Below are 14,548 nucleotides of genomic sequence, written 5' to 3'. Positions count from 1 at the left end.
GTCATGATTTCTTAGTAACCAAAATCTGGTTCTGGCTGGTCTATTGTAGTTGAGCAGCAAGAGCAGCAGTGTGCAGGTGTACTTTTTCTCTCATTATCTGGTTTCAGCTGGCACGTCATGTTCTAGACAGGTGTGTGTGTGTGTGTGTGTGTAAGGTGTACCTTGTGACACTTGCAGGTGATCTCCTTGCCCTCCACATTGGTGCTCATGGTGTAGGCCACGTGGAAGAGGAAGATGCGAGAGCCGGTGCTGACCGAGCGCACGTACAGAGCCTTCTCCATCTGGACGGACACACACACACACACACACACACACACACACACACACACACACACACACACACACACACACACACACACACACACACACACACACACACAGTTAATCATCACTGCGATAATAATCACCCTGGCACAATAATATACCTAGCCCGATAATAATCAGACTGGCACATTTCAGAACTCTGTGTTCTTTTTTTTATTTTCTATCCTACCTTGCACTTTTACCAATGTATTCTAGTAATGTAAGTCATACATATTCTTCTTCTTATATATTTGCACTAGGGATGCAAATTATCGATTAATTCATTAATCATTAGTTGATAGTGTTATCGATCGACTTTCGATTAATTGATAAGCGGCGTTTTTTCACCTGAATTTCATAGGGCCTTTTAAAATATCAGCTAAATAGTTAAAACACTGAGTTCAAAGGCCTATATTGTTATATTAAATTATATTATGAGAATTACATTATGATCATTTAGCCCATATTGTATTATGTTATCTTATATTATATATTCCTCAAGTAATTATGCATTAGGAAAAGAAAGCAGACATGTTTTCTATGGCATCTCCACATCACCTTTGGGGGGGCATTGCTTGGTTTCACCCAGGAGTGAACTAGTAGCCCCATGCCCCCTCTATGTCGCCTTGCTGTTGCCTGAGATATGATGACAGACAACGTTGAGTGAAACGTGATCAGACTCAGAACTTGTCTGCATATAGGTGTGCCAGCCAGCATGATCAACCACAAGCATTTTAATTTTATACGCTTCAAAATAAAGAAATGCTATATTTTGGGTGGTGTGTTGTCCATAATGCATAGTAATGTCAACAAAGTTCGTTTCTGAACAAAAAAAAAAGCTATTTCCTGTGTCTGTAAGGAGAGCTAATAAGCTAACAGGCTCCATTGAGAATGAATGGAGCTATGACAACAACACTTACAGCTAACATGGATTTGAACAGATGGTGCTCCTCTTCATGCATGGTCATATATTACCATGCCCAGTTCAGCTAATACTAGTCTTGATATCTGACAGGGTGTTAGTGATTAAAATTACAGCTCACAATTTGAAATGACTACGTTTGTGATTTCGCTAGTTAGCACGCTAAGCTAACATAGCAAGCTTAACCATACAGTGAAATGCTGCTTGCAGTGACATTTGCCTGTGTTGAAAGATCGTTTTTCTCATAATTCAAATAGTAACAACTTACACCATTGGGCTTGGCATAATCACAGATTCAAGTACACATCTCCAAAAGACCCACAAGAACTCTAGAAGTTGCAATGACGATTTAATAGATAAAATCTGCGCACCATGGATTTGAATAGGCCTAGAACTAGAACTACTCAACAGTCTCTAGCGCCCTCTAGCGATTAATCGCGATTAATACATTTTGATCGAGCAACCTCTTGCTCGACAACTAATCTAAAGTCGATTAATCATTTGCATTCCTAATTAGCACTGGAAACATTTTATTATATTATAAATATATATATATTAAGTATCAATTAAACTGCTGAAGTTTAGGTCTTCGTAAACAGCCTTGAGTGATACATGTATTGCATGACAAAATCCAACATCCTGGCAACATTTCAATACAAGACTACTATGACTACAAGTAGGGAAAAGGGTATGATTTATATAATAAAATTCCCTGTTCTGTACACTACCCAGTTAAAACGTTTATGACAATTAAATGAGTAAAGAAACCATTAAAAACATTAAAAACTGTTTGTTTGTTATGTTGGCTGAAATACATAAGATTGACAACTATTGGTGAGAGGGGTGAGAGGGTGTGTAGAGATGCTAAAACACTTTCAATATCACCTCTCATTATTCAGCTTTTTATTGGGTTCCATTACTGTAAACTCAAAGAAAAACACAACACACAAGCCATCAAAACAACATACAGAAGTCCAAACCAGAGGGAAGAGCAGAACAAAAAGAAAGGTGGGCATCGAGTGACAGTAGTGAAACTAGTGAAACAGTAGTGTAATAGGAGTGTCTGTCTGACCTTCTGTCCTGGCTGCAGGTCTCCGATGGGCAGGTCAGTGAGCAGGGCCGGGTGGGAGTCATCACACACCTCATTACCGTTCAGGGTCACGTGAGTTGTCTGGGTGAGGTTCGCGTCCTGACCTAAACAGACACAGACACGCACACACACACACAGACACACAGACACACAGACACACAGACACACAGACACACAGACACACAGACACACAGACACACACACACACACACACACACACACACACACACACACACACACACACACACACAGGCACAAACACACGCAGGCGCACACACAAGCAGGCTCACGTGCGCACGCACGCACGCACGCACACGAAAACAAAAAGACCAAAACTGTGATAGTAGTGTGAACTGCACGTGACCATATACAGGCTACACGCTCATGGCAATGGGAATCCAGGTTTGAGGCCTGGGACATTTCCCAACCGTACACCATCACCCTTACACACACTCACTAACAGGTTTCGTGAAACCTGTCTTGAAATGTATGCCATGTGGAACTTATAATGTGTTAACTGCTATACACCTCAATTTCCTTCAGGAAAAATAAAGACCATCTACTACTCTATTGTGTACCTGGCTTGAGGCCGGCAGTGAGCTTGACGTCGCGGGCCACGGTCTCCTCCTGCGACTCCACGGTCAGGGTGAGGCAGTACATCTCATTATTGAGAGCTGGGGGATCGTGACGCAGCTGCACAGAGACACGGGGAACTCTGGAGATGACCCTGGGAGACAGGCGGAGAATACACATTATTATTATTATTATTCAAATATAGACCGCATTCCACATTATTACGCAAATGACATTTTTTGCCGTTTTAAAGTCATCAGCCATTAGAGTACAATTCAAAAGTTTTTGAATGAACCTTCCAATGATAACAGTATTTTTTAAAATAATAAAACCCTTAAAATGCCCAAAATGCTCTTTTTCGAAATTATTACGCAAAACAGTTTTGTAGTGTTGTAAATGGGGAAAAAAGAAAGAAATTTGGATTACATCAAAACAGTTAGTATTTGGTACCTTCTAAATTACATTTCAATGTTCAAAACTTGGTTATAAGCTGTAACTGGAATGCTGCATTTAACATTGAAGTCAATGGCAGGGCATTGCATGCAAGTTATGGAAGCCCAGATATCCTTGATGCTTTCCTCTCAGCGGTTTTTGTTTGTTTGGTCTGGTGACCCACACTTCACTCTTCAATATACCCGTAGATTTCCATGCCACGTTTAGATGCTTTGGAGGTGATGACATTCTAACTCACCAGACATAACATCCCATTCATTTTCAATGGGGTTTTATGTCTGGTGAGTTAAAATGTAAACAACTCCAAAGCACCTAAACGTGGCATGAAAATCTACAGGTATATTGAAGAGTGAAGTGTGGGTCAAAATTCAAAAACGTTTTAATTGTACTCTAATGGCTGATGACTTGAAAATTATGACGACTGTCATTTGTATTGACTATTTGGGGAAACAGCGAAAAATGTCATTTGCGTAATAATGTGGAATGCGGTGTATAACATTGAAGAGGACGTGTTTTTAAATGCAACTGCTGGGGGATATACTAAGAAGCTGGTTCCGTAGTAAACCAGGTTAAGTTATTGAGGTAAAAACAAAATGCAAACAGAATAGCATACTGTGGATTAAGATGTTCAACATTCAACCACACAATATTAGTTTCAGGCACCTAAAAAATACACACTATTATTCAAACAGATGAGATGGAAGTGGGTTTGTCTGAAAATATAACCGGTACTGCCGGCATTTCTGTTGTCTTGACAATGATTGACACAGGAACCCTGAAGTAACTTTGACACAAGGTAACCTCTTTAGGACTACGAAAAACAGCATCTGGGGCGGCCGTGGATTAATGGTTAAGGAGGTGAGCATAAGACCAGAGAGTTGCAGGTTTCCCTGTTTCCCCTGAGCAAAGCACCTAACCCTTCCATTGCCCCAGGGACTGTAACCAATACCCTGCAAATAACTGTAATGGCTCATTCTTTTGAAACTTGATTGTCGGAAACTCCGGCTTCCGCCTCGGAAAAGTGCAATAGAATGGGTACTCAAATCGGAGTTCCGAAACACAAACTCGGAGCACTTCGGTGCACTCCGAGATCCTTTAACATTAGTGTTTTCAGGCGTTTGTATTGTCCCCAGCTGTTGCAATAGAACGCATTTACAACGGTTGTCGGGAGAACAACCTCGGCTCCACCGACAGCCGAGTTTCATAAGAATGAGCCATAATAAGTCACTTGGAATAAAACATTTCAGCTAAGGGTAATGTAATGCAATGCAATGAAATGTAATCTGCAGTCCCGGGTGCCTTACATGGTGCTGGCCTGGATGCTGACCATGTCCCAGTCCGCCTGCTGTTCCGGCAGACGGCCGCGCCTCTTGAAGGAGCGTGAGGCCTGCACTGCCTCATGGGAAGAGGCCGCGTCGCCCCCTCCACCCCGCCAGTTCAGGTACACGCAGCGCCCACTGTCGCTACCCAGCATCAGGTGGACACCTGTGATCTAAAACACACACACAGACACACACACACAATTAGGAGTCCCAAAGTTCTTACATTTGTACTGTTTTAAGACCCTGAACAAAATACAGATTTAGCTTGCGCCATAAATGTAGGGAAGATCCGTCAGAAAGATTTGAATATCAACATTTAGCATTGCTCAGTAACCATGGTTTAGTTTAGCATACCTCTATCTTCTTTCCAACGTCTTCAGTCTTGGCCACGAATTTGAAGCAGTACTTGCGGGTCTTGCCGGGCACCAGGCACATGTTCTCCTGGCTGGACTGAGCGAGGATATCCTTGGCCTTGCACGGCTCCTCCACAAGGCAGTATTGGTTGTACTCCTGTCAAAAATGTCAGGTTTCAATTATAATACATATTTACAAGAAAAACATGACCTTTTGTGATCCGTCATGTGACCGCAACAGCAAGAAATTGTGACATTCCCATCCATATAGTTTCTGTAAACTGTGAACTATTCAGAAAGGTCAGAAAATGTATGTATGTGAACATGTGTGGGGTCAGGTGTTATGATGAGTTGCATGCATGTGTGTTTTTACATAGAGAGTGTGTGTGTTTGTGTACCTGGTTACTCAGGCTGAGACAGGGCTTGGAGAAGTTGTGTGTGTGTGTGTGTGTGTGTGTGTGTGTGTGTGTGTGTGTGTGTGTGTGTGTGTGTGTGTGTGTGTGTGTGTGTGTGTGTGTGTGTGTGTGTGTGTCTACCTGGCTATTCAGGCTGACACAGAGCTTGCTTGGAGAAGCAATGTGTGTGTGTGTGTGTGTGTGTGTGTGTGTGTGTGTGTGTGTGTGTGTGTGTGTGTGTGTGTGTGTGTGTGTGTGTGTGTGTGTGTGTACCTGGTTGCTCAGGCTGACACAGAGCTTGGAGAAGCGTAGGGAGTGTGGGCAGTCGGCCTTCAGGTACACGTGGAGCTGCAGTGGGTTGTCCACGTGGAAACTGGGGGACAGGAACTTTGCCTTACACTGAACTACAGAGCAGAGAAACAGGTACAACACAGCTCATCAATAAACCCACCTGAAAAGAAACTGGTTTTCCCCGGCCCTCAAAAACTGAGATGTATCTGACATGATCAAAATTGTAGCTTTCAGTCCAACATTCATTTGCACTTTTCACTGTAAATTCTGAGTAAATAAAACAAAGCTTGAGAAGCTATATTTCCCTATCAAGGGTGCCATGATCTTCTTGCTTTCTGCACTCACCGAAGGGCACGTACTCCTGCATGTCGACGGTGAAGTCGTTGTTTCCAGCCAGGGAGATGCGATCGTTCCAGAGGGCCTGAGCCGCCTTCACGGATGCCGGGTCACATTCGGGCTCTGGCTCTGGCGCCTCGTTCTAAGAGGACAAGGAGGGAGGGAGGGAGACGGAAGGGCTTATAGAATTATAGGATTTTATTACATGGCGCGTTTTCATTATGTAGAATGCGCTGTTCCCTTGAATGCGGCTCCCCAACGTTCGCACATCTGGTAGTGTATGGATAAATGTAACTGTCAAACTAAGATGATGGGTGGCTCTTAAGGTCTAATGGATAAGCGGTCACAGCAGATCATATACTGTAGGGCCATGGAGAAGGCATTGCATGATCTGTCAAACGTTGAACATTTCTCATATGTTTGATGGAGGTGTGGCATTTCATGCAACACAACAGAGCCACCATTCAGGGCAGCCAACCAATATAAAGTGAATGGGGAAACAACAGACGCAAGCTGACGCTACAGTCAGACTGCATCCAACACAGGGGCTGTTCACTCATCACATATGAGCAAGGGTAAGCATGAAGGTGATAGGCGGTGGTAGTACCATGGACTGAGGACTAACAATTGGTTGCTTCCAACCCGCACACGTAGTGGTTGCAAGTCCGTCTCCTTCGCCATCAGTGCTTAATCATGGGACATGGCGCAATAAATAAATTAAATAGGCGTGAGTAAAACGGTTAGATAGAGCTGTCCAGCGTTTTAAGCGAAGGACAAAGGGCAGCAGCTAGTTATATGCACCGCTGCCAAGGCCAAGAGGTCGGGGCTATAAATTATGTTGATAAGAATTTGAAAGGTGCACTGTGTAAGATGATGGCCAGAGTAGGTATTGCAGCTATGCTGCTCATTGAAACCGTGCTGTCTACTGCCGAATTTGATCTTTTATAATGAATACTTAGAATTTCAGGGTGGTGGTGAATATTCATGAAAAAGGTAACATTTGTGAATGGCCAGCATTAATTCTGGAAATAAGCTACTAAAAAATATTACACCTTTAAGGTTGTGGTCCAAAGTCAAACTTCACAAATGGTCATGTTTCTCTGTACTCTCTCATAAAGATTGGAGCAGGCTTCACCCACACCCACAAACTATTGAAAAACTAAAAAGTAAGAAAAGGTTGCACCATGCTTTAACTTTCTTTTTATTATAACACAGATGCGTTTCTGTGTTCTGCCTTCCTCACTGTGTCCTCAGTGGCAGAATGCCGAAACATAAAAAGAAAGCTAATGCATGGTGCGACCCTTTTCTTACTTCTCTGTAATCGCTCGCATTCAGTATTGCAAGCTAGGTATAGTTTTCTTTGAGGTGACTAAATGATGGTGAAGTGTTGCGGAAGTGCTACACTCCTCTGGAAAACACCAGTTTCGGCTACACCACCACTTCACCACATTCATTTGGCTTCTTGAGTTCTGATGGTTACCATTAGTGATTCAACATTTCTCTAGAGATCATCTGTCAGCCTGTTCCTAGAATGTTCATGTCCACCAGCCAAAGAGAACAATAGAACTCCACAGCTCACAGAGATAAGAGATGGATAATAAGCCAGGGTTACTTAACCCCATAAGACACGGCATTATAAATAAGCTGTTACCAGGATGGCAATGACCAACTCGTTAAGTATTACTAAAGGCCCTATGCACTGTCATAAGTAGTGTAGTAGTTAACTTTCAATGTCTATTACAGCGTGCCACACAGTAGGTTAAGATGTTGGCCTTGAGATTTTTGAACTGGTGTCGTGTAACTCACCATCAACACCTTAATGAGGTTCTTCTCAATCCTGGACTTCTGCTCACTGCGAAGTGTGGAGGCTGATAAGGAAGATGGAGAGGTAATGGATTATTGGATGGCTGGTCTGAGTTGGACATTAATTTCTCCAAATACATCACTGGTGTTAATAACTGTTCGCATGTAGACTTTAGACCACATGTAGGGTTTAATACAGGTTGGTACAGATTTCTTTGAGAACATCATTCAACAAAATCATAAACAAGGCTGATAAGTGAAAATAAAATGGTGCAACTGGTGATCACAGGGAAGTTGGTGTGCCGCACTGAATCAGATGTGTGAAAAAGATAATAAAAACGATACCATAACAGAAGTACAAATGTAGCCTGGTTCTCACCAGACGCTGTGAGTGTGTAGCTCTGGAGCCCCCTGGTGGAGAAGAGCTACACACACTACCGTCTGGTCCACGGCCGGAGAGTGCGCCTTGGCTCCAGCCAGAAAATAGCTTCAATATCAATGCCAGCTCACATTGAGGAGTCACAGGACAGATAATAGACTACATTGACTCTTTAGAGATGAATAGAAAACGGTTTTGAAGGAATTTGTTGGTGGTGAGGCCGTGCAGAAGCAATAAATGCTCTGTAAGTGTGTAAATGTAAGTGTGTGTAGCTCCACTCCACCAGGGGGCTCCGGAGCCGCGCACGCGCACGCGCACGCGCACACACACACAGACAGTCTGGTGATAACCAGGCAGAGGTTGCGCTAGACTTTTTCACAGTCCGTCATCGCCTATTTTTTAAATTCGCCACCTAGTTTCTCAATGTGGGGGGTCGCGACCCCGCACCGAGAACAACACATGCGCAATTGCGGCCAATTGAGAGTAAACCGCTGTGAATACACCCCCTTTCACTCGACATTCATTCTCCAACTTCGAGGATGGAGTCAATTTTGCTGTCCACTTTCTCTCTCTGCCTCCCTCATTGCATTGTTTAAAAAGCTGCAGATATCTCTCATGGCGCGCGTCTGATTCAGTGTTCAGCGCTATGGTCACCACAAGCACTTTTTTAAAAGACGCGTGCAGGGCTTTATCCAACAGCTGTCAGTCACTCGATTTGCTGCTTAATGCACCGATTGTAATACAACGGCGCAGTGTTAAATGATATTCGCGTTGGACTTCACATGCACGATGGAAAGGAAAGCCGTCTTGAAGCAGAAAGGTGTAGCCCAGACAGTAGATAAAGGCACTGAAGCCTACAACAGGAAGACGACCAGATTTCGCAAAACTTTGTTGAAAAATGTCAGCGACGGTAAAGGGAACCTCTCCATACGTAGCCCCATCGGCTTATATGTTGCCTCTGGGAGCGTGGTAAAGTTGTCTGAATAAAAAATATATCGCCTATAGCCTAATGCAGGGCTCCAGAGTGCGACCAATTTGGTCGCATATGCGCCCATTTTTTTCAATGGTGCGCCTAAAAAATATTTTTAGGCGCACCGGTGCGACCAGCCATCAGTAGAACAAAATCAATTACCAAACAACCGTTTTTAATGGACATAAAATTAATAGTCATTCTAGTGGGCCATCATCACACAATAAAACGTGGCGATGCGGTAGGCTAATTCCTTCAATCAGAGAACAGGCTTCAACTCCGCTGAACTACCGGTAGCTTTCTCCCCCTTCCTCGTCAGCCCAACGTTTCAGAATAGAATGTTCGACTTCGCTCAACTAGGCTATCCGAGTTCACATGTGCCAGCGAGTTTTGTGTTCTCAACCAGGCGAGTTTTGCAACGGACGAGAGAGTTACAATCACGGTAAAAACAGTAAAATGACTTGAGGATATTTTAAACACGAGAGAGTCACAATCACGGGGAAAAACTAAATGGCTTGAGCGGATATTAAACATTGCCACACAAAAACGCAGACGGGTGCGGATAATTGCCCGTTTCAGCCGCGTGCAGAAGAGCTGGCCAAACAACAGGTGACGCGCTAGTCTGTCGGGACTTCTGTGAGAGTTTTTGATAGCGACTAGAACTAGGGCAGGCTACATACTGCCTATCAGTCGGCAAGGCATCGATCACATTGAGACAGCACGAGAGAGAGGGAGAGAGACAGAGAGGAGAAGAGAGTGAGCGAGCGAGCGCACTAGTGCTGTCGTGTCTGTTCGTAGCGCTTGCTAAGATACACAATCATTATGCAGAGGGAGAGCGCTCAAAAACGGGGAAACAGACAAAACCCAATTCACCTCAGATTCCACTGTAAACATAGGCTAGGCTATTTGTGTCTAATGATAAAAATCATGAAATTTTTAACAAGGTTTGTTAAAAAAAATCTATCCATCCATCCATCCATCTATCTTCATATTGTAACTCTGTGCTTGTGCCGTGTGCGTAGCCTTATTGCCGAAAAGGCTAGTATGTTGGTCTTACTAGTCAAACACATACTGACTAAAAGGCTATTAATTTGGTCTTTTCTACCAGCCAAACTGCTTGTAGCCAAGATGTGTTAGTTAAGTAGCCTACTGTCATGTCTTTTATAAGGAGCATTTGGAAGACTAGCCTATAGCACATGAAAGGCTCCAGGTCTTTTAAAATATAGCAACAATAATAATAATAATAATTATTATTATTATTATTCTATTATTGTTGCTATTATTATTGCTATTGTTATCATTTTTAATTAATATTTTTTAAAGCTGAGGTGCGTGTGTGTATGGGTGGTGAAAACATTTGGGTGCACCTAAATTTTGTGCAGGTGCACCTAAAAAAAATGTTTAGGCGCACCAGTGCAACCAGTGCAAAAAGTTAGTCTGGAGCCCTGGCCTAATGGGTGAACTAGCTATCGAAATGAGAGAAGGTTAGCCGTTTCTGGCAACGTTTGCCAAGTTGTAAGTTGCGTTGCCTGGTAATATTTTGGTTCTTGAATATCCGTCGTTTTTATTAGTTAATGTTCTGAAGCCGTTTTAGACCTGCGTTGCCTTTGAGTGAAGGTTCTGGCTAATAAACGTGCTATTCGCCTATTTGTTTATGTTTCAAGCGAGGAGTTATGAAAGAATGCTTCTATGAAGGGCGATAGAGGGACAACTTCGTCATTGGCAGAAAATCAGATAGTCGGTAAATGTAGGCTTAGGTCTACAAATAGTTCTGAATCTTAAAGTCGAAGTCTTAGTTATTTTAATTCATTATTTTGAGCAAGTGCAGAGGCACGCGCTCTGCTGCAGCCAGCCGCACAGCCCAGCTGCGGCGCATGGTATGACAAGCAAGGAGAGAGGGAGAAAGGCAAACGATAGTAGCATGAAATTATCTGCGCTGATAACTATGTCTAATTGAAATGCATATTTGCTGTACTCGATAGAGGCGTAGGACTATATAAACTTGTGATTTATTTATCATCACCCTGAATATTGATCCGTCAAAATGACGGACAGGCTTCAGAATTTTCCGTCATCCTTCAAAAAAATCCGTCAATGACGGACATTTGTCGGTTAACGCGACCTCTGTAACCAGGCTACACAAAATGGCCCACAGTGTACAGAAGTACAAATGACCTGGTCGCACACATGCACGCACGCACGCACGCGCACACACCTCGTCCGAGGAGTGGCCCACAGTGTACAGAAGTACAAATGACTTGGCCGCACACATGCACGCACGCGCACGCACACACACACACACAGGCACACACCTCGCCCAATGAGCTCCATGGAGTAGGTGATGTAGTCCTTGATGAGGCCCATGAGGTAGGAGCACTTGAGGGCCGTGCAGAGGATGGAGGTCAGCAGCGTCCACCAACGCTCCGTACGGTAGTCACACATCACATAGTCCAGCAGCCTACAGTGAAGAGAAGAGAAGAGAAGAGAAGAGAAGAGAAGAGAAGAGAAGAGAAGAGAAGAGAAGAGAAGAGAAGAGAAGAGAAGAGAAGAGAAGAGAAGAGAAGAGAAGAGAAGAGAAGAGAAGAAATGAAGACAGGAGAAGAGAAGAGAAGAAATGAAGACAGGAGAAGAGAAGAGAAGAGAAGAGAAGAGAAGAGAAGAGAAGAGAAGAGAAGAGAAGAGAAGAGAAGAGAAGAGAAGAGAAGAGAAGAGAGTGCAGTAGAGGAAAAGGGGAGGTGGAGAGTGGGGTGGGGGAGAGGAGAGGAGAGGTGAGGAGAAGAGAGAGAGAGGAGAGTGGGGGAGAGTAGGAAGAGAGAAGAGAGAGGAACAGTGTGGAGAGGAGGAAAGGGAAGAAGGGCAGGAGAGTAAGAGTAAGGGAGGAAAGGGAAGAAGAGGGGAGTGAAGGAGATGAAAGGTGAGCGGAAAGGAGGGTGGAGATGTGGAGGAGAGGGCAGTACAAGAAAGGTTATGTTGTGTTTTGCAGAGAGTGACCGTTATGACGTCTGTGACAGCAATTACAGTGTGTAAATGAGCAATGTTTTGTGTTTCAGGTTTGAGATTACCGAAAGAAGTAGATTAATAACACTGCATCTTTCGATTGGGTGAGACATTTTCTGACTGGGTAGATTCCAATAAGCGGACTCCCGTCCTCCCTTGCGCACTTGCCTGCTTGTGACCTCGTGATGATTTTTATTCAATAAAATTCAATTAATTCAATAACATTGCAAAAGCACAATTCTAATGTCATTTTGCCATTTGCAATCGGGATGGTGAACGAAGAACAGTCCCCCAAAAGTTGTTGTGGCTAGGCTGACTGCGGGGAAACTTTATTGTTCTCTCCACCGAGGTGGGGCATCAGCAAAAGGCAAGGCCACAAGCACAAGTGGAAGACGGGAGTCTGCATATTGGAATGCAGCCCATATCTGCATCGTTACTTACTTGAGAGCTTTGGTGTAGTCCTTGGCATGGTAGTACTCCTCCCCCATCTGCACCACTGCAGGGACATTACATTACATTACATTACATTGCACTTAGCTGAAGCTTGTATCCAAAGCGACTTACACTGACTTATTTAGGTTCAGGGTATTGGTTACAGGCCCAGGAGCAATGTGGGCTTAGGTGCCTTGCTCAAGGGCACTTCAGCCATGGATGAGGTGCTCTCAAGGGTGGGATTTGAACCTGCAACCCTCTGATCTAAAGGCCAGCGCTTTAACCATGGCTGCCCACATACACAAGAGAGAGCGCTGTGGTCACCTCACATGACCATGAGCCTATACTACAAAGCTGGTTCAGGAGTAAACCAGGTTAAGAGGTAAATCATCTAATAGAGGAGCCTGGAGTCCTCAATGAGAACTTCATGCTCTTCTGTTAGATGATTTACCTCTTAACTTAACCTGGTTTACTCCTGAAACGGCTTTGTAGAACAGGCCCCATTTGGCACAATATTTGGATGAGAGGTGTGCTCGTAAGAGTGTCGATAGCAGTTGCCCAACTGCTATCCCCAGGTATGCCAACACAGACCACCTGAAATATTGTGCAAGGAAGTGGCAAGAAATCTTTGGGGCGGTTTTGTGTTTATTTACAGTATATGGGACAGTGTGAGAACAGACAGGAAGTGAGTGGGAGGAAGAGACAATGCATGTAGCACACATGTGGTAAGGTCCAAGCACACTGTGCCAGACCAACCCCCAGAAATGTTGGGCCTTCTGAATCAAATCAAATTTCCTCATTCAGCTGGATATTCCAATTTAGCTGTATACATGTATTACTGTTCTAAAAAAACAAAAAACTGAGTGGACAGGGTTGAAAGAGGGGATGAACTCCTCGTTGTCCTTCACTCATACTCACTCAAGTGGCTCTTCATGCGTGGACACTTGTACTTCTTGAACTGGGCCACGGCATTGCTGAGCAGAGCGATGATCAGCTCCTGTCAAAGAACCCAAACACAGGAAGAGAGTGAGTTCTCCAACACCACCATAACTTCAATATGTTATTAGCATCTGGAAAGGAGTATTCTCCAAAACCCAATACATCTATTTTCAAAAAACGAAGTGATTTTATTATGTTTCTCAGTTAACATGCATTTCCAATTGCCTTGATGCCGTCTTAAAAATCAGATTAAAAAAAAAAAATTATGTTTAAATGGCTTTTATTACGCACGGTAGATCAACAAATGCACAGAATTTCAATGCACAAATTGTGAGAAAAATTCATTCAAGCAAAATGAATGATGACAATGTAATGAATAACTGTTTTTTTTTTAAATCTTCGTCAGCATGGGAGGCCAGCACATGACTTCCAGCAGAGACTCACCTATAACTTCTATTCTTTACACATTGACAAAGATGTCCAGAGTTCAGCAACATGACAGCCGGCCATTAGGGCCAGTCCACTGCCCACTACGAGGTGGCCAGAGAGGTCAACTGTGACCATAGCAGGTTGTTCCATTGCATTGTGTGAGAGTGAGAGTAAGTGTGCATGTTTGGGTATGCGTATTTGCGTACTACAGCACACAGGCTTGAATGTGTGCATGTGCCGGGCATTCAAGGATGAATCTCTAACCGAGTTAGTGGGTGAGTGTGAGAATGTGTGTGCAGGAAGTGTGTTGTATGTAATGTGTGTAGGAAGCGTGGCGTGTGTGTGCGTGTGTGTGTGTGTGCATCTCCTACCGAGTGGGGTATGTCCTTTTCCTTTATTTGGAGAGCCAGGATGCCCAGTTTCTCCTTCTCCGCATCTGGAGGATCAATACCTGAGGGGGAGAGGGAGAGAGAGAGAGAGAGAGAGAGAGAGAGAGAGAGAGAGAGAGAGAGAGAGAGGGAGAGAGAGAGAGAAGAGAGAGAGAGAGAGAGGGAGGGAGAG

The 14,548-nt window shown here is 43.9% G+C and overlaps 1 protein-coding gene across 1 annotated transcript in view; it reads right to left on the bottom strand.

Annotated features, from left to right (window-relative positions):
- Nucleotides 1-14,548, bottom strand: part of trappc11 (trafficking protein particle complex subunit 11) — a 31,191-nt gene that overhangs the window by 5,439 nt on the left and 11,204 nt on the right. Inside the window, exons 12-23 of the mRNA XM_063190642.1 lie at nucleotides 14,359-14,438; nucleotides 13,538-13,616; nucleotides 12,629-12,683; nucleotides 11,503-11,648; nucleotides 7,845-7,906; nucleotides 6,048-6,180; nucleotides 5,685-5,815; nucleotides 5,018-5,173; nucleotides 4,646-4,833; nucleotides 2,894-3,042; nucleotides 2,298-2,419; nucleotides 162-281 (exon numbers count right to left, since the gene is read on the bottom strand). Coding sequence (XP_063046712.1) covers nucleotides 162-281; nucleotides 2,298-2,419; nucleotides 2,894-3,042; nucleotides 4,646-4,833; nucleotides 5,018-5,173; nucleotides 5,685-5,815; nucleotides 6,048-6,180; nucleotides 7,845-7,906; nucleotides 11,503-11,648; nucleotides 12,629-12,683; nucleotides 13,538-13,616; nucleotides 14,359-14,438 — 1,421 coding nt within the window. The remainder of the gene's footprint in view (nucleotides 1-161; nucleotides 282-2,297; nucleotides 2,420-2,893; nucleotides 3,043-4,645; nucleotides 4,834-5,017; nucleotides 5,174-5,684; nucleotides 5,816-6,047; nucleotides 6,181-7,844; nucleotides 7,907-11,502; nucleotides 11,649-12,628; nucleotides 12,684-13,537; nucleotides 13,617-14,358; nucleotides 14,439-14,548) is intronic.

This window comes from Engraulis encrasicolus, chromosome 23 (genome assembly GCF_034702125.1).
Source record: "Engraulis encrasicolus isolate BLACKSEA-1 chromosome 23, IST_EnEncr_1.0, whole genome shotgun sequence".
In the NCBI taxonomy this organism is placed as follows: domain Eukaryota; kingdom Metazoa; phylum Chordata; class Actinopteri; order Clupeiformes; family Engraulidae; genus Engraulis; species Engraulis encrasicolus.
The sequence above is the reverse complement of the archived record's forward strand: the minus strand, read 5'-3'. Positions and strand labels throughout refer to the sequence as shown.